Genomic DNA, 24577 nt, shown 5'->3' with positions numbered 1-24577 from the left:
ACACACACACACACACACACACACACACACTCACACACAGCAAAGCAACAGAATTGAATTTCTGTTGAACAGAAATTACCCTTCACATTCACACACATACACATACGGATATAAACATTGCTTGTTGACGTCAGCTGTCAAGCTGTAAGTGTGTTTGTGCTGGTAGTCACTGATCTCTCTGCCTCTTAAACTGATTTCTCCTCATCTTTAATTCAGGCCTTCACCCCCCCCCCACCCCCACCCCTCTGTCTCCCGTCCTCTCCTCTCTCTCCCCTGCAGAAACGTAACATTTTGTTCTTTACTAAGCACTAAGCAGCATGTATATATTCAATAACCCTAATTACAGACAGATCATCTGAAACTGGGAGATAACACACAGGCTCGCAGGGAATGGAGGTGGGATCATGGCACGCTGTGGAATTTGAAGTTAGCAAAGAGCATCCGTGTCATTTGGACAGACAGTTCTGAAGGCAAACACCAGGGGGTGATGTGATGCTTCCCTGTGTTGCCCCTGAAACCTAAACCAAACTAGAAACGTGAAGAAAATAATCTTACAGCACAGTCATCACACCATCAATGACCTCAAGAAACATTTTATTTTAGAAGGGAAGTGGCTTTGATACAAGACTACTTTCTTTTGACTGCAGTTACAGAACTCTCAAGAGGAGATATGGTAGGTGAGGGTGATATGTCCACGGTGCAGTGTTAGCTAACTGGTTTACTAGCAACCCAAGTGATGCTATGTTCAGTTAAGAAACTGTCTGTGACTTCAGCCTATTTACAACAAGGGAACTGACAAAAAAAATGTAAGCATTCGGCCACCAAGTGTTAGAATAAGTCGTCGTCTTTAGTCATAGTCATTTAACCACCGGCTCTCAACTCCGGTCTTCAGCAGATCATTCGGTTTACCATGCTGTACTCACATCAAGGTCGACTTCAAGTTTCACTGTTCTTCGTAGTATTTGTTTGTAGTAATTCTGAGTTTCCTTGTGTCCCAGGTTCAGTACCTCTGCTAACAGTGTCTCCTTCCACAGTCTTCACCATCTACCCTCCACACAAGTCCACTCCCGGAGTTAATTCAACTCCAGGAATCCAGCCACATCGACCTGCCAGCTCCATCTCCTACCCCAACCTCCACAATCCCCCTGCCTGTCCCGCTCCACTCAACCAAGCCTGCCCTACATTGCCCCACAACCATCAAAAACCTTGGTGATGACAAACCTTTGCTCTGATTTTCCTGATTGCAATAAAACCTTTCTTCTAACCAGTACTATCTTCAGTCTGTGTTCTGCATTGGGGCTCAAACCTTTCAATGAGTGACACCAAGGTGCTCAAATGTAAAAACTGTTGTAATGTAAAAACTGAAACACCGCAGAAACACTTGACAGGGATCAAGTCCCGTTAAAACCACAGGCTGTCAGAAGTGGGATTCAAACCCATACCTCCAGAGGAGACTTCGACCTGAACGCAGCACCTTAGACTGCTCAGCCATCCTGACTGCGCAGGCAGCTGTTTACACTTAATCCAAAGCAAGAAAAGACATCGCCTCAAGTAAGCGCAAATAAATTGCATCAATCACAATGAATTGGGCCTAAACTGGACAGCACACAGTCTTACTACGTCCAAAAAACCAGGTCCCACCGAGATTTGAACTCGGATCGCTGGATTCAGAGTCCAGAGTGCTAACCATTACACCATGGAACCGCGGAGCAGCTCCCCCTATTGGCTGCTGGACCGCGTAGTGCAATAGATTTTAAAGCCTCCCGTGAAGCATGGAGCGCAAGAGATTGAATTACTTAAAACTCATATAAGTTATATTACATTACACGCTAATTATACTAACAGGGTCTTGATGCAAACCATCAAAACATAGAACCACTGCACACACTTTGTGTCAGGGAAATGTACAACAGCATCATACAATATGAATGTTACTCTTAATAAAGGCTATATTACACATCATATGACAGGGATAGGGCAGCACTGTGATACCGAGTCTAATTTTGTGAAAATTGCAACCTGTATCTGAATAAGGTAGTAAACGTAGGTTTGCTAACTATGGGTTTAGCTAGCACTCTGTAACTTGAACATCTACATTTTAGCCCTGGTTCTTAGCATATTAGGACCGACGGTACTTGGGACATTAATGAAATTATATGTAGTTCAATATAGTATAAACATGGGCTTTTTTTACCTGTAGCTTGGCAGGTCTTTCGTTTGGATTTGACATCATGTGACTGATTGACCAGGTGAGCAGACAGATACTGGGCATAGCTAGCTAATGCTGCACTGACAGACAAGAGGGAATGTAGGAAATTTCATGTTAGCGTGCAAGAATGAACTTCCTACAAACAGTTGATTGAAGGCCAACATGGTTTGACCTACCACATCGATACTTGTGGTTGAAACAGAACACAAACATTCCCACAAGTGATTGTCAACTTTTCTTTCCCGATATATCCTGACTAGGATCAAGTCCGGTTAAAACCACAGGCTGTCAGAAGTGGGATTTGAACCCACGCCTCCAGAGGAGACTGCGACCTGAACGCAGCGCCTTAGACCGCTCGGCCATCCTGACTGTACAGACAGCTGTTTACGCTTAATCCAAACCGAGAAACGACATCACCTCAAGTAAGCGCAAACAATTTGCATCAATCACAATGCATTGGGCCTAAACGTCTCTCTAAATTTAGATCTACAGTGAATAAAAGTAGGGGATTCAATGTGTACATGTTGTCAAGTAAAAGGAAGCAAATAGGTGCTAGTGGGCAATTTCCTGGTGCTGAAGAAAGGTGGGTGATTTTCCCAAAACTGGAAGGCACACAGTGTTACTACCTCCAAAAAACCAGGTCCCACCGAGATTTGAACTCGGATCGCTGGATTCAGAGTCCAGAGTGCTAACCATTACACCATGGAACCACTGAGAAGCTCCCCCTATTGGCTGCTGCACTGTGTAGTGCAATAGATTTTAAAGCCTCCCGTAAAGCATGAAGCGCAAGAGATTAAGTCACTTAAAACTCATATAAATTATATTACATTACACGCTAATTATACTAACAGGGTCTTGATGCAAACCATCAAAACATAGAACCACTGCACACACTTTGTGTCATGGAAATGTACAACAGCATCATACAATATGAATGTCGCTCTTAATATAGGCTATATTACATAGCATACAATAGGGATAGGGCAGCATTGTGATACCGAGTCTAATTTTGTGAAAATTGCAACCTGTATCTGAATAAGGTAGTAAACGTAGGTTTGCTAACTATGGCTTTAGCTAGCACTCTGTAACTTGAACATCTACATTTTAGCCCTGGTTCTTAGCATATTAGGGCCGACGGTACTTGGGACATTAATGAAATTATATGTAGTTCAATATAGTATAAACATGGGCTTTTTTTACCTGTAGATTGGCAGGTCTTTCGTTTGGATTTGACATCATGTGACTGATTGACCAGGTGAGCAGACAGATACTGGGCATAGCTAGCTAATGCTGCACTGACAGACAAGAGGGAATGTAGGAAATTTCATGTTAGCGTGCAAGAATGAACTTCCTACAAACAGTTGATTGAAGGCCGACATGGTTTGACCTACCAGATCGCTACTTGTGGCTGAAACAGAACACAAACACTCCCACAAGTGCTTGTCAACTTTTCTTTCCCAATATTAATTAGCCCTGGTTCTTAGCATATTAGTACTTGGACATTAATGAAATTATATGTAGTTCAATATAGTATAAACATGTTGTCAAGTAAAAGGAAGCAAACAGGTGTTAGTGGGTAATTTGAAAGGTGCTGATGAAAGGTGGGTGTTTTTCCCAAAACTGGAGGGCACATAGTCTTACTACCTCCAAACAACTAGGTCCCACCAAGATTTGAACTCGGATCGCTGGATTCAGAGTCCAGAGTGCTAACCATTACACCATGGAACCACTGAGCAGCACTGCTCGTCGGCTGCTCGACTATGTAGTGCAATAGAATTTAAAGCCTCCCGTAAAGCGCGAAGTAGGTAAAATTAAGTGCTAAATGTTCTTAAATGACCGTGGAAGTCAATGAGAGGTAGTATACAAATAAATATCATAGACCGTAAATAAAAATGATGTCATCTGTAGGTTTCTGAGGAGTGTTTTTGAAGCTCAGAGCAAGCTGCTCCACGGTCACCATCTTGGCAGTGTCTGACTTTGCCCAACTCCCAGCTAGTCCAAAAATGAACAAAAAGGTGGCACGCATGTGGAGCTGAGGCTTCGATGCATGCCAGTTTGTGGCAACCATAGGCTCACCCACCTGACAGTAAAAGCGGCAACGCCCTCAATTATGCAGAGCTTTAAGTCTTAATAAAATATAAGGTGAGTTATATAAAAATTCACCCCCGTACAGTTGTCATGAAGGAGGAAATAAGCTGTAGAGACCAAAACAGTTTTTTGTACCAGGCTGTAAACATGTTTATTTCTGCTGTAAAGTTGGGCATTTTAACATGGGAGTCTATGGTGATTGACTCACTTTTGAAGCAAGACTCAAGGGCCATTCGAGAAACTGCAATTTTTTGGCACTTGTGTTGGCTTCAGTTTCCAACCCCAGAGTTTTCCACTTGATGAATATATTTAAAGCTTAAAGGATCTAAGCCAGGGTCACTGAGGCGACTGTAGTGAAAACACACAGACTGTCACATGGTTGTTTACATACAGCTGCTGTGATGACACAAAAACTCCACATATAGTGGCTTTAATCTTAATCTGTTGAATCTTTGGCCATTCTACTGAGCAAAGTTTTCCACAGGACAGTGTGGGTTGTCAGTAAACACCTGTCACAACACTTGAACTACAGACACTTCTTAGCATTGGATATGAATGTAAGGCTGTTGCAGTGTTACAAAAGTATAATGTGCTTCCTCTAACTTGCATGCTTACTAAGCATAAACCTCTGCTAGACCTTTTGCAAAAACAGGACAGATGTGAGAACAGGTGGCATGTTTATAATCCTCTGTTTTTTCTCATTGATCACAAAATGCAGGTCATAATTATTCCTCAGCTCATCATCATCAGCGTTTCATTATGTTCCCACAAGACAAAAACTGCTGTTGAGCTTCTCTCTCTGCATCCAGCCCGCTCCCTCTCATTCTGTCGTGATTTGTTTTCCCCGCACTGACCGGGGTCTGGTGATGTGACGGACACTCGCCTCCCTCCAGAGCTTTTGGTTTTTCAGACTGAATTAGAAGAATATTTCAGCGACGTCCTGCTGTTCAGAACACTGCTGCCCACACAAACACATTCCAGTCACTTGATGGACCAGACACACACACACACACACACACACACACACACACACACACACATACTCACACACACTCTCTCTCTCTCTCTCACCAAATAGTGCACATATACACATACAGTGTCTCCTTTGACCTTAACCTCTCTTTACACTCTCTGCATGATGCTGTAGAGCTTAACTGAACCACTAATGTGTGTAAATATATATATATGTGTGTGTGTGTGTGTGTGTGTGTGTGTGTGTGTGTGTGCAATATGTGCCTATTTGTTTTTTTGTACTCCAGTGACCCAGATGTCAGTTCTTCTTCAAAACACTGTCAACTTCACACTGCTGTTCGTCCAACTTAGATTTTATAAGCAGAAAAACATTCATACAAAAATATTCACACACAAGCCAATGTTCCAGACTTGAATTAATAATAAATGAACCGTCTCAAACATCCAGGAATTCTCATTCACAGACACAGGCTGCCACTCTCTGCTCAAAATTTCATTAGAAGTGAAAGGTGATTAATCACAGGGTGTTTAAAATATATCAGCGCTCCATTAGGCCGTGATCACATTCATTTATCGGTCTCTGTTTAAAAGCACTGACTTCTCCTACGTCGGGTTGGGAAAACGAGACAGTTGTGAATGGCAAATCACAATAATGTGTCACTCTTTACACTCTGACAAGCGCCTGCTGGTGCCGTTACTACTGCTCACTCACAGTTGTGCTTAATGTCGGAGCGAAATCCCGTCAAATGTGATCACGGCCTGAGAAGGAGCCCCGAGGCAGCTGAGCTCGAGAGCTGCTCCACCTGCAAGAGGAATTATTCAGAGCATAAATGTTTGATTCTCTGTCAGGAAACTTTTCTGTCCTTTTGTCAGATGACCAGGAATCATCCTGACCCTCACTGTTGTGTTATTGCAATCAGGGATATAAAAAAAGAGGAAGAGTACTTTGCTTACATTAAATCTATGCAGATTATTACGATAAAAGTGTGTTTACTCATGTGTGACAGTTGCTATTTGTTTGTTCCTATCTTAGAGACCGCCCAGCAGTCTCTCACTATCCACAGCCAATATTCAGTCCAGGTGTGTGGCAGGTTGGGGCAGGTAGGACAAGTTAAAGTTGCATTCGCTTGCGCATTGCTGTGCTTGCGTAACGCCCAGGTGGAGGTTCCTCCTGCGTGATGGCGTTCAGGTGATGCCCTTCTCTCCGCTCGGCAGCCTTCAGCCTCTCCCGCATCTCCTGCAGCGCCTGCTCGGCCCTGCGCGTGGCCTTGCGGGCGTTCCTCAGGGAGCGCTTCACCTTGCGAACGCGCTCCTTCAGCTGCCGGTTCCTCCTTTCCGCTGAGGCCATGCGCTCCTGCAGCTTGCGGCCGCGCTCCTCCTCCTCAAACAGCGCCGCCTGCACCGAGGAGCACAGCAGCTGCAGGGGACACGAGAGGGAAAGTGTGCAGTAAGTTAACATACAGGAGGGTTTGTTTTTTTTTTAAACAAGCTATCCAAACTGTTGTAAAGCACCAGTTGCCATCTCGTCAGCTGGTCGTGTAGTGTGGGAGCACTGGTAATGTGGTTTTCCCAGCAGCCTCTCTGAGAAAATTAGGAAAAACATTTTGATCTTCACAGTGTTGTTGTTTCTTGTTATCACACTTGGGAGGAGGGAGGATACATAGCCGCCCTACTCCCAGTTCAAACACACATGAGGAGTGTGTATGCTGTTGTACATATGTGTCACCCATCTCCCTGACAATGCAAGGGTCACCGCACTTTGATGTTTCAGGGGCCCAAATATTCCAACTCATTATTGGACCGGAGCTGACCCTGAGCCAGCAGGGTTAACAGGGGTGAGTGCTCTCACGGTGGGGAATGCGTGTGTGTTCATGTTCATGTGTTCATTTCACCAGAGGAACGAACAAGCCTGGAAAATCTATAAACTCACACCATGCACTGTACAGACAGTATTACCCTGCTCCATTTATTTCCATCATTTCAGTGACTGAGGCTAATCTGGTCTCCTCTTCTTGCTAAATACATTAAAACATACTGTACAGAATGTCACTGATACAGGAAATCTACAGTTTTATCAGTACCACTTTACAATCAGCCTACCCTTATAAAGGATTTATAAACAGGTTTTTAATTCAGTTGTTATGCTTTATAAATCATAAATAAACAAGTTATAACACAGTTTTCATACATTGATGCAGGCTCACTATTTGGCAAGATCAATTTAATGCTTACTACTCATTAATCTTACTAATGAGCTACTATGATTTATAACTGGTAAAACCCATCATCATTTATTAATGAGTTACAAGTATTTATAACTGGTAAAATGGAGCCTTATTGTAACTCATTAATAATTGATGATGTGTTTTACACTTTACAATAAGGCTCCCTTTAACCAGTTACAAATACTAACAACTCATTAGTAGAATTGTCTTCATGCTGAATATATTCACTGAACATAAATATAAATGCAGCACAGATTAAAGATCTAAAACTTTTTCTATTAACACAAAAGGCATCTTTCTCTCAAACGTGTCTCTCAGTGTTAATGAGCATTTCTCCTTGAAATGATCCATCCACCTCACAGGTGTGGCATATCAAGAGGCTGATTACACAGCATGATTACTGCACAGGTGTGCTCTGGGCTGATCACAATAAAAGGAAGTAGTGGAAGTATCTGGTATTACACTCAGATCCAGATCCTCCCAAACCTGCTCAGAGGGTGACATGTCTTGGGACTACACAGACCATGCAAAAACCGGAACGTTTTAAGCTTCCAGGAATTGTGTACATCATGCTACAACATGACATATATATATATATAGAGAGAGAGAGAGAGAGAGAGAGAGACAGAAAGAAAAAAAGTCTTAGATCATTTATTTCAACTCATGAAAAATGGGAGTAAAGTTGTAAATTTATATTTCTGCTCAGTATATTTTATTTTCTATAGGTCAGTTCACCCAGTTGGAGCTAGAGGCAGAGGAGGGACATGCAGGTCCCCAGACATGTGCCTTAGACCACAAGGTGAAGGATCTAGAGACTAGTGAGTCTTTTTCCCTTTTTTTTACTTTTTCTTCTCATTCAAATTGAAGTCAAATCCAGGTTATATAACAGAGTTTTTTTTTTTCTTCCAGTTTGAACCCTTTGTCATAGGAAGACTCTCAGTAGGACGTCCCCAACACACACACACAGACGCACAGACGCACACCACCTGTCAAAACATCTGAGTGTTACCTGCCTGCTGTTTAGCATCATCTGTATAAACAGTATTTAGAGGAAGACACACATGCATTTACACAGTGTCCTCAATTTCAAGTTTTAAAGGCAGTAACAGGAAGACAATGTTGCCTTTGTCCAAAACTCTATCAAGGCTGCAGGAAGACAAAATTAAGGAGGAGTTATTGTTGTTATATTCATCCACTGAATTGCATTTAAAGATGCACTGAACAATATATTTACATTAACAATAAATTATCACCAGCGTTTCAGCATCACTCAGCTCATTGCTCTGGTTTCATGGGCAGAAACTTTACCGTTGTGGTCGAGTCTCAGCGTTCTCATCGTGTTTTCCAGACACAGCAGAAAGTTTCTGACAAACCAGCTGAACGCTCCCTGCTCAGCCCCACAGGACACACCGTTCAAATTAGAAGCTAGCTAGTGAACAAAGTGGCGCATTTAGCGGCTAAAGAGCCAGACATTTCCCTCAGAAGTTGATGGAGACCAAAATGGAGCTGAAGGGAGAGTGAATGTTGTCAGTAAGTCACAACTTTAGATAATTGCTAATGGTGCGCCATGTCTGCTCAATGTGTGAATTAGCAACTGTTTGCTAACATGTTAGCCGTATCATATATGTGAAAATATGTAGATTGTGCATTTCTGGCGCTGCCCCAATAGGCAGAAAGTGGAAACCCCAGAATTAGATTTTTCTGATATTTTACAAAGCGTGAGGACCAGTTCCAATACATTTAGACCTGCTAACATATAAAATGCCATGTCAAATATGGACCAGATATACAGAACTTCATTGAAATATATGTGTCCTCTCTGTGAAGTCTAACATGCAACATCAGGAGACTTAACGCCACTGAGGATGTTTCAGTAGCTACTTTTTTTTTTCTCATGTGAGCAAACTTGAGATCGGAGCTTTGGCACAATGCCCCTCAGTATTATTCACCGTGGACCAGACGTCAGCACCACCTGCATTTTATTTCTTTAGAAAACAATTTGACAAAGAAAGAAAGAAGACGGAGAAAAGAGGAGAAAGAGAAATAAAGAAAAAACAGACTGTAAACAAAAGAGAGAGTGAAGGGTTGATGCGATTGGGAGTGTGTGTGTGTGTGTGTGTGTGTGTTTGCGTGTACGTGTGTGTGTGTGTGTGCCCACCCTGACCTGACTGCTCATTTATTTATCCAGGCTTTTGATTTCTCTTTCAAACTTTATATAGACCCTCAGCATGAGTCCAAATACCCACACGCACACACACACACACACACACACACACACACACACACACAGTTAGTGTCTTTAGGGCTTCACTATTGACGTCAAAGAGACAAGCCAGGGTTTCTCCTCTTCTCCCTGAGCTTTTATTTTGCTTTGTGTGTGTGTGTGTGTGTGTGTGTGTGTGTGTGTGTGTGTGTGTGTGTGTGTGTGAGAACAAAAGAAAAAAAAAGAGAAAGTGAGAGATGAAGAGATAAAAAGCGCAAAAGACAAGCAGAGAAAGAAAGAAGAACAAAGATGACGCACAGACACACACACACACACACACACACACACGACACTGTATTCATCTCGAGCTTTAACGACTGAGTGAAACAGACACACTGAGCGTCCACATAAAATGTTAATGAGAGTCAGAAAACTTGTTAAAGGTGTTTACGTGACAGTTACAACTGGAGTATTCCCTCACTGTGAGTATAATCAAGTCATTAGAGAGCATGTAAACACGGAAATGTGCTGATCAAGAGGTATTTGGGGAATGTGTCTCTATCTTACTCTGACCTCTCAAATGAAAGAGTCCAAGAGGAAGACGTGTGATATCTTTCAGTTTTAGGCAAATCTGTATTAAACGGATGAGGGGGGGACCTTACAGGAGCCTCTACCTCTGGCTCAGGGTGAAAGCGGCTCAGCAGGCTGCTGATAGGAGGAGGCTTTGAACAAAAGCTAATTGAGGGTTTTGGCAGAAAAGTGGAGGAAGTCTCTTGTCTGTCTTTCTGGAGGGGCGTCTGGTTCCCACGGGGCTGAAACCAGAAGCAAACCACCTCTCAGCTCCAAAATTGAAGGAATGCTTAGTGTTTTTAACTCCAGCTGAAGGATGTCTTGATATAACCAAGAAAAAACAAGAATTCAAGATGGTGAGGTTAAAAACAGGATCTTGATCTTCTTATTTCATTTACAGCCCAAACAAAACAGAAGGAAAGAAAAGGAAGAAGTGTAAGGAGAGACATGGGGGGGAAGAAGAGGGTCCCTCCATCTCTTCTCCTCCATAAATTCCCAGAGAGAAACACCTGTTTGGCATCCCGCCTTCCCTGAAGGTCGCGGCCTCTACATGCGGGATCTTGTCCTCTAAATGAGCAGCGCATTTAACCCCTGTCTGAATGACCTCTGACCTCATAGCTCAGAGGCCTGGGGGTCAAATATGAAGAGAAAGGGAGGGGAAGCCCCCATACTGACACACATCCTGCACTTTTACTGCTTTAACAGTTTTGACTGTGGACAATGAAATAGACCATAAATCCATTTTGGGAACAATTAGCCAGTGTCTATGAATGCTACAGGCAGAGTTCAGATCGGGCAGGGACAAGGTGCATCAGGATTAGTACAACAGAGTCTGAGACATCACAGGCTGTTGATGTTGATGATGAAATGTTGGTGGAGCAATGTTGTGTCTCAAATTAGATAAACAGAGAAAGGTATTGATTTTGTAATTACTTGAATGATGTAAATAGATGAAAGTGTGATGGAAAGTGGATGTGATGTTTTGAATGACTTTAATAAAGCTACTGGATACAAATGTGAGTGGGTCTTTTGCAGAAAAAAATCAATCTAAGGAATGAGGAGACGAGTAAAAGTCAAACCTCATTTGAGACAAGTCCAAGTCTTTTGCAAGTGTGTACATTTTTAAGGTTTTTAAACTCTGACCATTTTAGTTTTAAATACCCCCTCCGATGAAAATCAAGTTTTAACCTTGTCAACATCCATATGGGGTTTTTCATATAATACAAGACATATGATGAGTGAAATAATCAGTCAACTCCATGATTGAGTGTTTCCACCTTGAACTGCAGTGAACCAATGACAGTCTCATAAAAAAATTTTCATACGTCACAAACCTAAGGAATCAATCCTGTCAACTTGTGGGGACGGGGGGCGGGGCTAAATAAACCTGAAACCTTGTCAGTACAGAGAGAGAGAGTTAGCATTAGCACAACCCCTAACACTGTGTCAGCCACTGCCAGTTACAAGCTAACACACAACATAAACAAATAAAAGATGCTAACTATGCTAACCGTTCTGATCCGTCTGCTAGTCTCTGGTTCTGGACTCAACAGATTCCTCATCTGAGTCTGGGTCTGACTGAGGCTCAAACATGTGGCTGAGTCTCTCTGATGTTTCCTCCTCTAACCATCTTGAATACATTTTTTTGTTTAGTTTACACTCCTACAAATCAAGTCTTTCCAGAGATAATGCTCAAATAAGTGAAGTCTCAGCTCCACATTCGCTAAAGTTCAAGTCTTAACCCTCTATTTCTAATATAATTAAAGTGAGTATGAGTATGAAGTTACTGTTATGACACATGACTACATCCATTTTTGATCTACTGCAGTGACACCATCATCATATTACTATGAAATTTCAAATTAGCATAATTAGCTTGTTAAGCATGTAACAGACTCTTATGTTCAGCTGATCAACATCAACAGAACCGACCACAAATTTACATGATCACATTAAAACGCCTTTAGAAATTGATTTGAAATTTGCCAGCACATCATATTCTACTCAACTCTGCTCAACATGAAGACGAGGCCCCGTGTCGATCTCTCTCCCGCCGCCTTGTTGCGTCTTGTTTAAGGTGCAACCTGCTCATATCAGTCAGAGGAGGTGTGATAACAAACACTTCTATCTCCGTTGACAGGGCTCAGCTTATCACTGCTCCCAGGTCAGCAGGTTTGTTGCTTCATGCTGATATGGATCGAAGCTGAAGACGGACACACTTTCAAACTGCTGCCTGTCAAATATGTGGATCTCTGCTATTTGACCTTTGACCCCTGGACGGCCAGAATCTTGTCTGCCTGAGGAGCCAGACCGGCGGACCTCGACCGATCAGTAATTGCTTTGATCTTCTAAACGCTGGGACGTGATCACATGGGACCGAAAACATGGTCTCATGTCGGCTCTTCAGTGTGTGTGTATGTGTGTGTGTTCTTGTATTTGTTGTTATCCTTTTGGAAATCAGAGCAGTGATATAATGTGTGTGTGTGTGTGTGTGCGTGTGCGTGTGCGTGTGTGCGTGTGTGTGTAGCTGTGCACTGTGCCAGAGGGTAGTTACACTGTGATTCTACTGATCCTCACCACATTCCTGTCAGCAGAGTCACAACTCAGCCCAGGATTAGGTGTCCACACACACACACACACACACACACACTAAGACCTCGCTCTGCTGTCTCACTTTTCTTCCAACACACACTGAACTCACATTCACATTTCAGCTACACTCCCCCCACTCCCACCTCCAGCTCCCTGCACCCTGCTGTTCATGGACCGTTAATCTGTTATCTCCATGGTAACCAGATGGCGTTGGGCTTGTTTACATCATATGCAAACACCACAAAAAAAAAAAAAAAAAAAACTGACCAGACTTTAAGAAGGAGACGTTATTCTTTCCAGAAAGTAATGAGGTTGTACAAGAAGATGGGAATCAGGCCAACCTGTCAGAGTCAGTTTTGTTTTCAGGTAGAAGAAAGTGTTACCACGGCAACCAGCTATCCAATTTATGCTCCATGGTAGTCTTTAGGGTTACAATTCTTGGTTTAGTTGTAGACATTCAAAAGAAGAACAATTCCAGGTGTGTGTGGTGGAAACAGTGTGAGGCCCTACCCTGCTGTCCTCCTGGGTGTCCCACTCGGGGCTGAAGGTGTGGAACGGCTGGCTCCCTTGGGTGCAGTTGGAGAACTGGAAGAGGCTGGAGAATGTGCGCCTGTTCTCAGTCGTGTCGGGGAAGATGGCGTCCTGGAAGTTGACGCCATGGGGGAGGATGTTGTAGTTCTCGTCCATCCTGCAGGTGACATGAACAGGAAGAGAAGGTAAAATCTTCTTTTGCAAAATAAGAGGCAGCAGATGTTGTGCAGAAAAAGTAAGAAAAATTCACTCAACGGAAACACTCATGCAGCCTCAAGTAGCACCTCAGAATCATATTGTTGGAATAGAATAGTATACTTACATAGTTTTCTCCAAGACAAAGAGTGAAGAGGCTGGAGTGTCATAATGGGCAAATAGTTTGATAGGGTACAGCTTAATTTATATGTCAACAATAACTCTTACTTCTACACTGTTATGAGTAAAGTCTGAGTTAGTAATTAGAGCCTAAGTGTGTTGGAGCTGTTGTTGAGTCCAGGCCCTGACTCTCACCTGAGGAAGAAGAAGTAGGAGTAGTTCTCCATCACAGTGTGGGACTGGCAGGACAGGTAACCCAGCCCGGTCAGGTTGAGCCTGGAACCAGAGGGAACCTCCAGCATGCTGCCCCAAGCCTGGTCGCACAGCAGCTCCACCTCTGCCGAGTACAGCAGCCCTTCCTCCGCGCCCTCGTACCCATACCCGAACCCGAAGGGCAGCGAGTTGTACAGGCTGCCCGCCCCGCCGCCCAGGGGCTCTCGGTGGATCGCCAAGACCCGGGCGTACACGATGATCTCCGCCAGCTCCGCCCGACAGCCCTCGCTCAGCGGCCGCCACTCGGAGGGGAGCTGGCACCCGTGCGTAAAAGCGTCCGGGTGCGCAAAAACGCAGAACGCGGTGAGGAGGAGAGTCGTGGAAAACATCCCGAGGAGCTCAAGAAAGTTCCTGACGGCACTTCAACCTGTCGTGATGCTTCACTGGAGAAAAGTTTGGTGGAGGTTTTGGTCAAAGTTGATTGATTTATTCAGATGATCAGTCCCCTCAGTGCATCCAAGTTGCTTAAAATTGGGTCTCACAAACTGCATTTATGAAGAACTTAACACTTGTGGTGGTTACCTGACCACTTAAGGATGCTCCACTTGACCAAAATACCAATATGCCAAATAACAATTCACACTACATTCGACCACAGTTTTTGTCCATGAACTAATCTTGCAGAGACCTTTTCACTGTTTCAGACTCTTTAAGAAATTACAATGAAAAGATCAGATGTAGAAAGTTCAACAACTCCAACCTGTTGCTGTGCTCCCAATGTTTCCCTCTCATCTGTCTGTTGAGAAAGCGAAGAGCTTCTCCAGAGCGCACCGGTGCTGCGTTCAGGGACTGATGTGACGCTCTGACATTTGAGGCTTCCAAGTGGGCTGTACGGATAAGATTAACTAACTTTATTCTGAACTTGTTGAACTCGACCATTTTCTTCACATTGTAAGATAAATAACAAATAATTAAAGTATAATTTAACAAATGTTAAACACATATTATTGATAAGCTTTCATGGCAAACCATAATCTTAAAATGATCACTAACTGATACAAAACGTGTTTCCTCCTTCGTGTTGATAGAGTTGACATGAATAAAACGTCATGACAGAATGGAAACTCTGCTTCTTGATGTTATTCTTGTAAGATTTTTTTTAATGGAGATCAGTTTTCCTATGAGGCCTGGAAAGTATCTCCGAGGATTAAAAGGAAAAATAATTAATAAACCCGACAGTAAAATAGGAGAGTAGTATCTAATCATTCTGAAGAAGTCTTTGAATAAATCCCAGACTACCTTGAGTTGGATTTTGGGCTCCCATGGGGGTTTTCACGGGCCCTTTCTAAGGTGAAGCTGCTCCAGGGGGCACTGTGTGAGTTCTTGGGGTCTCTGAGATGGATTTAAGGTTTCAGGGACTCTTGATCCAGGGGGGCTTTAGGACCGTGAGGGGTGTTTAGAAGGTGTCAGAAGGGATCTTAGCTGTATTCTGGTGAAGGATGATATCCAGTCCCTCCACTACAGTAATCTTGTGTTCTGATTCCCTCTGACTAAAACTAGTCCACTCCGTATGGATCTATCGGCTGCCCATGTTTTAAAGTACGGACTATAAATGCTCGGACAACACTGCCATCTAGTGGAAACGAACATAAACAGCAATTTATATATTTTTTCTTTTTACGTAACAAATGATCGGGCTCAAATAATTGCTGTAACATTTATATTTCCCTAAAAAGATTGCTATTACAGATGGTAAATACGAAATCAGAAACTGGTAATGTTCTCCTCTAGTGCTTGTTTTTGAACAATGTTGATAAAAATATTGACATATATTCCATCAAGATTAATAATATATCACTGTGTGTTATTTCCCATAGTCACCCGAGCATGACTGTGGGCGGATTTAGGGAAACTCCAGTCTTCCCTTTCCCTTCTCAAAATGCAAGGTGACTCCTGAAGGGAATTCCCGCTGACAGCTGACAGCTGACTCCGCCCTCAGCTGACAGGCTGTGACTGATGTGTAAACCATGCGGATGGACCTGTTCCGTATCAGTGGCTCTGTTCACTCGCAGCTGCGCGTTGTACACCAATCTGTTACTGCTCTGCGACGTCACTTCGAGGAAATGAAAACCTAGGTAAAAATCCATACAAGTCAGAGCCCCGTCACTTAGCAACAATCAGGCCTGGGAAGACAGGAAGTAAGGCAAATAAGCCTTTAAAATAAAAGCTCAAAGTCAAGGCTTAGTTTAGATTTCATTTTGTTGTGTGTTTGTAAAATTTGTACATTTTATTGTTTTTATTCTGATAATAAAGAATATATTTCAGGCCAATGTTAGCGAAACATATGTAAACATAAGCATTAATGTCTTTTCATATTTGTTCTTATCTCATAGCAACTTTGATCATACATACAGATAAGGCTTGTCTTTCTTTCTTTCTTTCTTTCTTTCTTTCTTTCTTTCTTTCTTTCTTTCTTTCTTTCTTTGCCTAAATTTACTAACAAGTAATATACCCAATTGAACAGTTACTCAATTACAGCAGAATGATGTAAAAAAAAAAAAAAAAAAGATATGGTCAAATGTTGTTTCATGTGACTGGCTAGACTGTATTGGACTGGAGTTTTTTGTTTTACCTTACATTACATACATTCTTTTTTCCATCTCATTGTTGCTGTTATTCCTTCTCTATATTATCTGGGACACATTTTCAAATGTTAACATGTATTGTAGCCATCACAGGCAAATAGAAACAAACCAAAGAAGAACTCAGAGAAGTATCTGTAAATGTATTTTTCTATTTAAAATAAAGTGATTTTAAAAACGTAATAGACATTGTTGCAAAAATTCTCAAGTTTTTTTCACTTTCCAGACCTGAAAAACAGATATTGTCAAAGTGATTTTATTTTTGAAAACAGTCACCGGAAGTGCTCTGTTTCTGCACGTGACGTTGCTATACACCAGAAACAGCAGTACAAGGTTGTTGGACACACTTTGCTGTCTGTTCGAGTGTTTTTATGTGTTTTCGGAGTGAACGTCCAGACCGTGTTTAGCTCCGGAGCTGACGGCGGGTGAGTTCACACCTTTAAACTTGTTTAATATCTGATGTGACGCAGTTAGGTTTAGGTTAAACCGGATCTGGCTTGTGTAAGTTCCTGGTAACTTTTCAGTGCTTTAATAAGAGTCGCAGACTGGATGGGCCGCCCTGGGGCAAAGCGAAAGTACAGTTATACCAACGGAAGCCCAAAATTAATATTTTCAAAAGGTCTTTACAGGGAGAATGTGTCTGTAGTCTAACACGACGATGTTAAAGTGACATATTTATCCCACGGGTGTCCACTGTTTTATTCCTGAAGTGAGTAGTTACAGTTTAACGGTTGAATCTCCTCTGACATGCCCCTAAAATAATCATAGTTATCTATTTGAGGCGGTTATTTTGTAACTGGGCAGAAATAGAAAACAGTGCTCTCTATCATTGAAATAAAATTGAATTAGCATGTGACCTGCTAATGAAATAATTTCATTTTCGATGCCGTATGTCTTGCTGGTTTTCTGCTGCATGCTGAATCACTGAGTCACCTGGTGATGACAACATGGAGTTGTTTGTTTTGTATTGAGTTGATAATAATTAGTAGGTAGGCTAATCAATGGTGCTATATTTTAGAAACTCCGCCATAAAAGTATTTCTGATAAAGGTTAGATTACATTAGATTATTCCCAGATTTACCTCTAAATCAGTTAACACAGTATGTCAGAGTGTGTAAAATCAACCCCACAGTCTCCACACAGATCAATAATAAGTCCAATATTCCAAAGAGAAACACACAAATCATGTATAATGTGACTGAGCAATTTGTGCAAAGGCCTGTAGCTGATTTTCTTCCAAGTTGTAGAAAAGAAAGTTGTGTTTCCCTCAACAATCGTGTTAATTTGCTGTATATGTAAATCTTGATCATCACAGATGAAGTGAAACAAGCTACAGGAAGTCAATTCTGCTACTGTCCTCTTTTCCCTCATAGTTACTGTGTCATTAGTGCTGTTATATCAATATTCAAAATCAAAACTCTTTTTCTCTTCTTCTATTTTCTTCCTTAGCATCATGGCGTCTGGAGGCCCCATGATGAACGGTGACATCTCTCGCTCTGCTGGTCAGTCTGGCACGCTGGAGGAAACCCTGCAGCAGATGAACATCCTCATCCAGGAGAACAGGGACCTAAAAGGTGAGAGTAGTTTGGTGTTCAGAGGTCTGGGTTCAGGGATGAGGAGACAGCTGTCCGTTCAGGATTTTAATTTGTTTTTCTTGCCATATTCAATAACGAAGAACTCTGCCCAAGTCATCCTTAACATACTTATCAGGACCGGCATTGCTGTCAGGGGTCAAAGTTCAGGGAGTGTTGCGTTCCTGATGGCTTGTGTCAGGGTGGAGTTTCAGCGCTGTAGTGGTAGAGACCAGCTGTATGGTAATGGAAAAAGCAGAGGGCCCAAGACGTGTAACAGCTGTTGAAAGGGAAATAATTCAAATGACTCGGCTAGTACAATATGCATTTATTCAAATCCTCTGTCTGTCTCAGAGGCCCTGCGTCAGACCAACCTGACGATGAAGGAGCGTTTTGAGGGTCTGTCTGCGTGGCGGGAGAAGCAGCGGGAGGAGCGGGACTTCCTGGAGAGCAGGCTGGAGGAGGCTCGTGGCCGCATGGAGGCGCTGAACCGCCAAAACCAAGAGCTGACCAGGAGGCTGGAGGAGGTGGGGAAGGCAGGAGGATCCCAGGTAAAGCAGCAGAGAGCCAGTGTTATGTTCCCTAAGTTTGAAATGATCTTTTTCTATATTCTGTATTTCCAATGACACTTCATCCACCTTATTATTTCTGTCAAGTTGCATCATAACCAGTTGAACACTTTAACTACTTCATATTCTGCATTGGTGACATGTGATGTCACATCCAGGCAACATCATCAGAGCTGGAGGTCCTGCGCGCCCAGGTTGCTCGCCTGCAGGCAGAAAAGAACGACCTGGTGGCCATGAACTCTGAGCTGCAGCTGAAGGCGGACCAGGACTCTCGGGACGACGACTTCATCGAGGTCATCAGGGTCTCGGTGAGGTGCAAAACACACACACACACACACACACACACACACGTATTCAAAGACATTAGAAATCCACTCAGTGTTTGAATCAGAATTTTCTTCTATTCCACCTGGAAAGATCTCATCTAACATAAAAAAATTTTAACTGAAGTCATGCTGTTACAGGCAACCTGAGTAGTATTCAAGAAATTCAGTGACGATTTTTAGTAAAAATACAGTTTCATTCTGCGATCATGGGTGTAATCCAAAGTTTGGCGTCCAACTGGGTGTTTTTCTTCCCAGGATGGAGGCGTCGATGGCGTGAACGACGTGTGCGGCACAGAGCGCAGCAGACGTCTGGAGCTGAGCATGACGGCGTCCCGGCTGGACAGCAAGGAGGGGACGGTGAGCCAGTTGCTCCAGTCGCTGAGGAACGAGACTCAGCGGGCCGATCAGCTGCAGACAGAGCTGCAGGACTGTGCTGCCAGGTAGACGACTTAAAGGAACAGTTCATTTGTGATTTTTGCAGTAAAACCACTTCATCTTCCAAAATCCTTTTGTTTTCATTTAACCTCACCTGTTGAAATTTCTCACTTTTACGCCACAGAATTAAAGAGCTAGAGGAGACGAAGAGTAACGTGGAGGAATCAACACAGACGACCCAGCCAGAGACCACGGACACCAAGGAAGAGAAGGTATTTCTTTTACTCAGTTTTCACAATTCACAAGAAAAGTAAGCTCTCCATGCTGTCCCTGATGGGAGATGTTTACGTCCCCATGTTTGTGTGCCGTTACGCAAACATTCAGGCAGCATCTGAAGTGGAGAATCTCAAGTCTCAGATGATGACACTGTTCAAAGAGCTGCAGCAGGCCCAGAGCAAGCTGGATGAAGCAGAAGGCATGAAGAAGAACCTGCAGGACAGGTTAGGCCCTCACACTCACACGCATACACATACTGTACCCATATTTGTTTCAATTCTGCACTACAGGGAGATGCAGGAAGGACATTAACCAAATATTTGCAAATGTTTCATCTTTTTTTTCATCTGATGTCCTGATTACTTTCATTTTGATCTGCGAGTGTCTTTTTGTTGTGCGCAGATGCCGGGAGGTGGAGCAGGACGTGGCCACTCTGAAGGCTCAGCTGGTGGAGAAACAGGCCGTTCAGTCGGAGAACGACCGGCTGAAGCTGCAGCTGGACAGCATGCAGGCCCAGAGCCAGATGGAGCAGAAGAAGGCCGGGGAGGAGAGGTCAGAGGGCGCACACAAATACAGCACACGCAGACATTAACAGGTCGTGTGTTAGCTTGAATCTCAAATGATTTGTATTGGAAACCCCCATTTTCCCCCAGGCCACCATGATGTCTATTTCCTAGAAGTGGTTACACTCTATCTGTGAACACACACACACACACACACACACACACACATACACACGCTGAGTCACTGGTAACTCCCCTCCCTCCTCCCCCACAGAAACACCCTGGCCCAGCTGAAGGACGCCTATACCAAACTGTTTGAAGACTACAATGAGCTCAAAGAGGAGAAGAAGAAAAAAGAGGTAACTTCATGTAGAAGAACGAGAACATTTTCTCATTTCTGCAGCTGATTTCCACCAAACCACATGCAGCTATGAGAAGATGAATCAGGGGCGGTTATAGGTTCAGTGGAGAGCTGTTGACGCTGTTGCAGAGATATTTATTAGGGATGCTCCAATCACGTTTTTTCCCCGCTGATACCGATACCGACGCTGATCATCTATGAGTGAGGTTGGCTGATAATTTTTTTATGTTTTGTTATAGCAGCAACAAGTATCCTACTGTAAGCACAACTGAATTACACAATGTAATAATGAATTAATTACATGTGTTAATTTAAGTAAATCAACACAATAATTAACAGACTGAAAAAAAGGATTAAGCCTATTCAATGGGCTAAACAGTACAAATAGTCTAATAAATAAAATTCAGCATTTCTCAGAACATTTACTCAGTTGCATTTTACAGTAAAAGAATAATAGGATTTACAGTCAGATACAGAATACATTCAAATTGTTGGTATTTTATCGTGGCATTTCAGATGGCGTACGTTATATCAGTCTCACACACTTTGTAAAAGTTCCACACGGCCGACGTGTTGTTATGGTTTGGCCCTGTCGCACGCCATCGCATTGAACAAGGTGGGAGGCGGGACTACTCAGTCACAGTATTAACCACAGTTGATTGATTTTAAGGTGTTCGGTGACTAAAAGCATTAACTCACGTATTTTTAATGGAAATCTGTCCTTGGCGGCTGATCCGTCGGGACATCCCTACTATCAACTTAACTATATGTTTATAACTTGAGGCTGCAGTTAGTGTTGGTTTTGCACTGGACTGTATATTTGTTTCTAATATTCTAATGCTTGTAAATGGGGAATGTAATGTAGTTTAATTAATATCTCTCACGGTGTCAACAAAACTGAACGTTATTATTTAGTAGCGGCGGGGCATGTTGCATTAGATTTTACAGGTGTAGTTAGTACAGTAACCATTGAGTGTATACGAAATTTTAAACAATGTATAAGGAATTTATTTAGTCTATCTAACTGAAATGTCATTTCACTTCACAATTAATTCAACAAGAAAAAAATCAACATAATTAGAAAATGCCCACATTAGAGTTGATGGCAGATATAACAAAATGCCTCAGCCAGTTTTTTTTTTTTTTTTAAAGAATACTCCAGCTACTGAATTTGAAATAAGAGCAAATGGTTATTTCAGCTGCCACTGACTAGACAAACCGGGCAGCGCTGTGTATTCAGACACACCTGCAGGGCTCTGCCATCTGGCGGCACTTGTAGCTGTTTGGGATCCAGGGAGGGGACGAGTCAGGTGGACTGCAGGTTGGCCTTTGAGCGGGCGTTATCATCATTTACCAGGGGAGGCTGTGGCTCAGCTTGTCCAGGACTTTCTTAACACAGTGTTTATGTTTTATAATCAGTCCACACGTTGCACACACACACAAGATGTCCTGCCATGCTGAAGTTACCAAATCGAGTGAACACTATTTAAAATTTCCAACTCAGTTCTGAGTAAATGAAGCTGTGTTTACTTGCTTCAGTTTGGCGGCTGATTATCAAAAGCTGTTCACTGGAAACTCTCAGGGGAGGAGGGACGGCTCTGTTTTCCTTCTGTCACTACTTTGCTCCGATCGTTCACTGTAAAACACAGAGGTTCTTACGCAGCTGTGATCTGGGTTTAGTAGAAAAAATGCCATGATTGGTGAACAGTAAAAGACAGGCTATGGGATAAAAATTTACAAATGAGCTCCAGACATGTTTGATGTCTGTCCTCTGCCGCTGCAGTCTCAGCTGGTGCAGAAGGAGGTGGTGGACGAGCTGCAGGACCGGCTGACTGCTGCTGAAGAAGCCCTGGCGGTTAAACAGAGTAAGATTGATGACATGAAGCAGGAGATCTTCCACAAGGAGAAGGAGCTGGAGACCATATCCGTGTTCCAGGCTCAGGTCAGTGGGTGTATTAATGTTTTTGATGTGTTCACATGGCTCTCCTCAGTTTCCTGGTGGTCATTTTTTGTCGTATTCTCTGTGCAGGCGGAGGTCTACTCCTCGGACTTCTATGCTGAGCGGGCAGCGAGGGAGAAACTCCATGAGGAGAAGGAGCGTCTGGCTGCTCAGCTGGAATATGTTAAGAAGCAGAACACCCAGCTGCAGGAGGAGATGGACTCGCTGGGCCGGTATGGAATCAGATAGAAGACTTTAAGTGTGTGTAGCACTGGGATCATTAGATTTGTACAATATCCTGACCCTGGAGCCGTTTATCAGCGTGGCTCTAGCTCAGTGCAGCCTCTTCCCTTGTCTCTCTCCACAGACAGTCGCTGAACGAGATGCAGAGAAGACATGTGTCTCTGGGAGGGAATCAACATGGAGCCGGTGCAGCTCTGGTTGGAAGAGGTACAGCTTGCTTTTTTTGCCCAGAGATTAGCCTTACAAACACCTTCCCTCCAGGATCTGCACAAGCCCTACGTTCTTTACCTGACTGATCAACCCTTAACATAGATCAGCTGACTTTTTTTGGTCAATATGGGCAGTGCAGAAAGCTGTAAACACAACATTAATATATTACCACTTTATGAAGTTGGTATGTTAGTAACCAGTTGCTTATTTACACATCTAGCAGACCCAGAGCCACATTAGCATAAACCACACAGCGTAAGAGCTAGTTCACTAGCTTAGCTCAGTGTAAGTGAAACACTTATGGAGCAGGCTCAGGTTGTGATCAGTGTCTCTGACTCGCAGGTACCGACTGGCAGCATCAGGGAAACATTCCTGAACACGCCTGTCCCAAGTGCAACGAGATCCTGCCAGACCTGGACTCCCTGCAGATCCACATCATGGACTGCATCAACTAGACCTCCATGATTATAAGCATCTACGACAACAGCAGCAGCAGCATTAGCACCTTAAATTGAGTCTTCCTCTGCTTTTGACCTATACATCCTCTGATCGCTGTGACAACACTCCACAGATCCCCCTACAACATCAGTAACAGCCACTGTACGAAGGGAACACTTTGCTTTTGTCAGAATGTAAGTCGATGGATTTAAAGCTGGAATGAGTGTGAACAGAATATGTCATCTCTAGCATATTGTATATTTGAAAACTGCTCAAACACATTTGGAATAGTGATAAAACAATATTATAGGACACATCCACTTGTAGGTTTGAGCCCGTCTCCTCTGACATATAATCTGTTTGTTGCTGTGACGAATGAAAACAAGCTGAAGATGAAATTTCTCAAGGCAAAAACAAATCTGGAACATCAAAACAGGAAGCACACAAACCCTTTCACAAGATTTCAGTTTGGTGCTGTCTGCCCGTCACACACACGTTAAATAATCTACCAAAGTTGAGCCTTTACAAGTTGTATTTGTACCAAGTTTGTTGCTGAAGGCTTTTTTTTTTTTTTTTTTTTTTTTTTTTTTTTGAAGGTTTCCTTATCAGATCAAAATGAAACTCTTTCTATATTTTTTTGCTTGGAAAAAGATATTTTAGCTCATAAATGGGTTTTTGCTGTTGGTGTAAGAAGGAGCATGCACCATGTTAATAATTAATATTAAGATATATATTTTATTTTCACTCTGCAGATGATATCTGGAAATGATAAAGCACTATATTTAACTTGTTAATCAACCTGACTGTAAGTGACAGCTTTTGTACTGGATGTGTATGTGCAGGAGGCTCTGACACACTGCTGAGTATACTGTATTACAAAGGCCCTCTTGAGTTCATGTTGTAATTCTGTCAATAAAAGTCATTTGTGAACTTCTGTCTACGTTTATTCACATTGTGACATCACAAAACCTGGAAGTTTCCTTTTCTAAGTATTTTTAAAGACATTTAAATAAGAACCAGTATTTTATATAATGACAATAAAATGAACTTGAATTGAATCTGAACTTAGTGATGTAGTGTGTCACATCATTTCAACCCAGATGTGGAGGATTTTCTCATTTCTGACTTTGGCGAACCGCAGTGGTAAAATTGAAAAATAAAGTGATGAATACCATGTAGCCATGTCCTTTGTATAATCTCAGACAT

The 24577-nt window shown here is 42.7% G+C and overlaps 2 protein-coding genes and 4 non-coding genes across 6 annotated transcripts; 1 reads left to right on the top strand and 5 right to left on the bottom strand.

The window, feature by feature from the left end:
• Nucleotides 1-1632: 1632 nt before the first annotated feature.
• Nucleotides 1633-1704, bottom strand: trnaq-cug. Its single transcript has one exon. It is a non-coding gene; the product is annotated as a tRNA-Gln (tRNA).
• A 791-nt stretch (nt 1705-2495) lies between these two features.
• On the bottom strand, nt 2496-2578 carry trnal-cag. Its single transcript has one exon. It is a non-coding gene; the product is annotated as a tRNA-Leu (tRNA).
• A 269-nt stretch (nt 2579-2847) lies between these two features.
• trnaq-cug lies at nt 2848-2919 on the bottom strand. Its single transcript has one exon. It is a non-coding gene; the product is annotated as a tRNA-Gln (tRNA).
• Nucleotides 2920-3865: 946 nt separating this feature from the next.
• Nucleotides 3866-3937, bottom strand: trnaq-cug. The gene has a single exon. It is a non-coding gene; the product is annotated as a tRNA-Gln (tRNA).
• A 1568-nt stretch (nt 3938-5505) lies between these two features.
• ccdc3 (coiled-coil domain containing 3) lies at nt 5506-14720 on the bottom strand. Its single transcript, XM_022749571.1, has 3 exons — nt 13901-14720; nt 13370-13547; nt 5506-6686 (listed from the first exon to the last, which is right to left on the bottom strand). Exons 1-3 carry the CDS (start codon nt 14305-14307, stop codon nt 6381-6383), a joined length of 891 nt encoding a protein of 296 aa, XP_022605292.1. The 5' UTR covers nt 14308-14720; the 3' UTR covers nt 5506-6380.
• A 2138-nt stretch (nt 14721-16858) lies between these two features.
• On the top strand, nt 16859-24301 carry optn (optineurin). The gene is made up of 13 exons (XM_022749818.1): nt 16859-16985; nt 18010-18134; nt 18486-18682; nt 18859-19008; nt 19282-19466; nt 19586-19673; nt 19786-19901; nt 20080-20229; nt 20455-20539; nt 22325-22483; nt 22571-22713; nt 22848-22930; nt 23276-24301. Exons 2-13 carry the CDS (start codon nt 18014-18016, stop codon nt 23386-23388), a joined length of 1590 nt encoding a protein of 529 aa, XP_022605539.1. The 5' UTR covers nt 16859-16985; nt 18010-18013; the 3' UTR covers nt 23389-24301.
• The last annotated feature ends 276 nt before the right edge of the window (nt 24302-24577 follow it).

Source organism: Seriola dumerili, unplaced genomic scaffold (genome assembly GCF_002260705.1).
Source record: "Seriola dumerili isolate Sdu_G_001 unplaced genomic scaffold, Sdu_1.0 BDQW01000138.1, whole genome shotgun sequence".
In the NCBI taxonomy this organism is placed as follows: Eukaryota; Metazoa; Chordata; class Actinopteri; order Carangiformes; family Carangidae; genus Seriola; species Seriola dumerili.
This window is presented reverse-complemented; position numbering and strand designations above follow the sequence as displayed.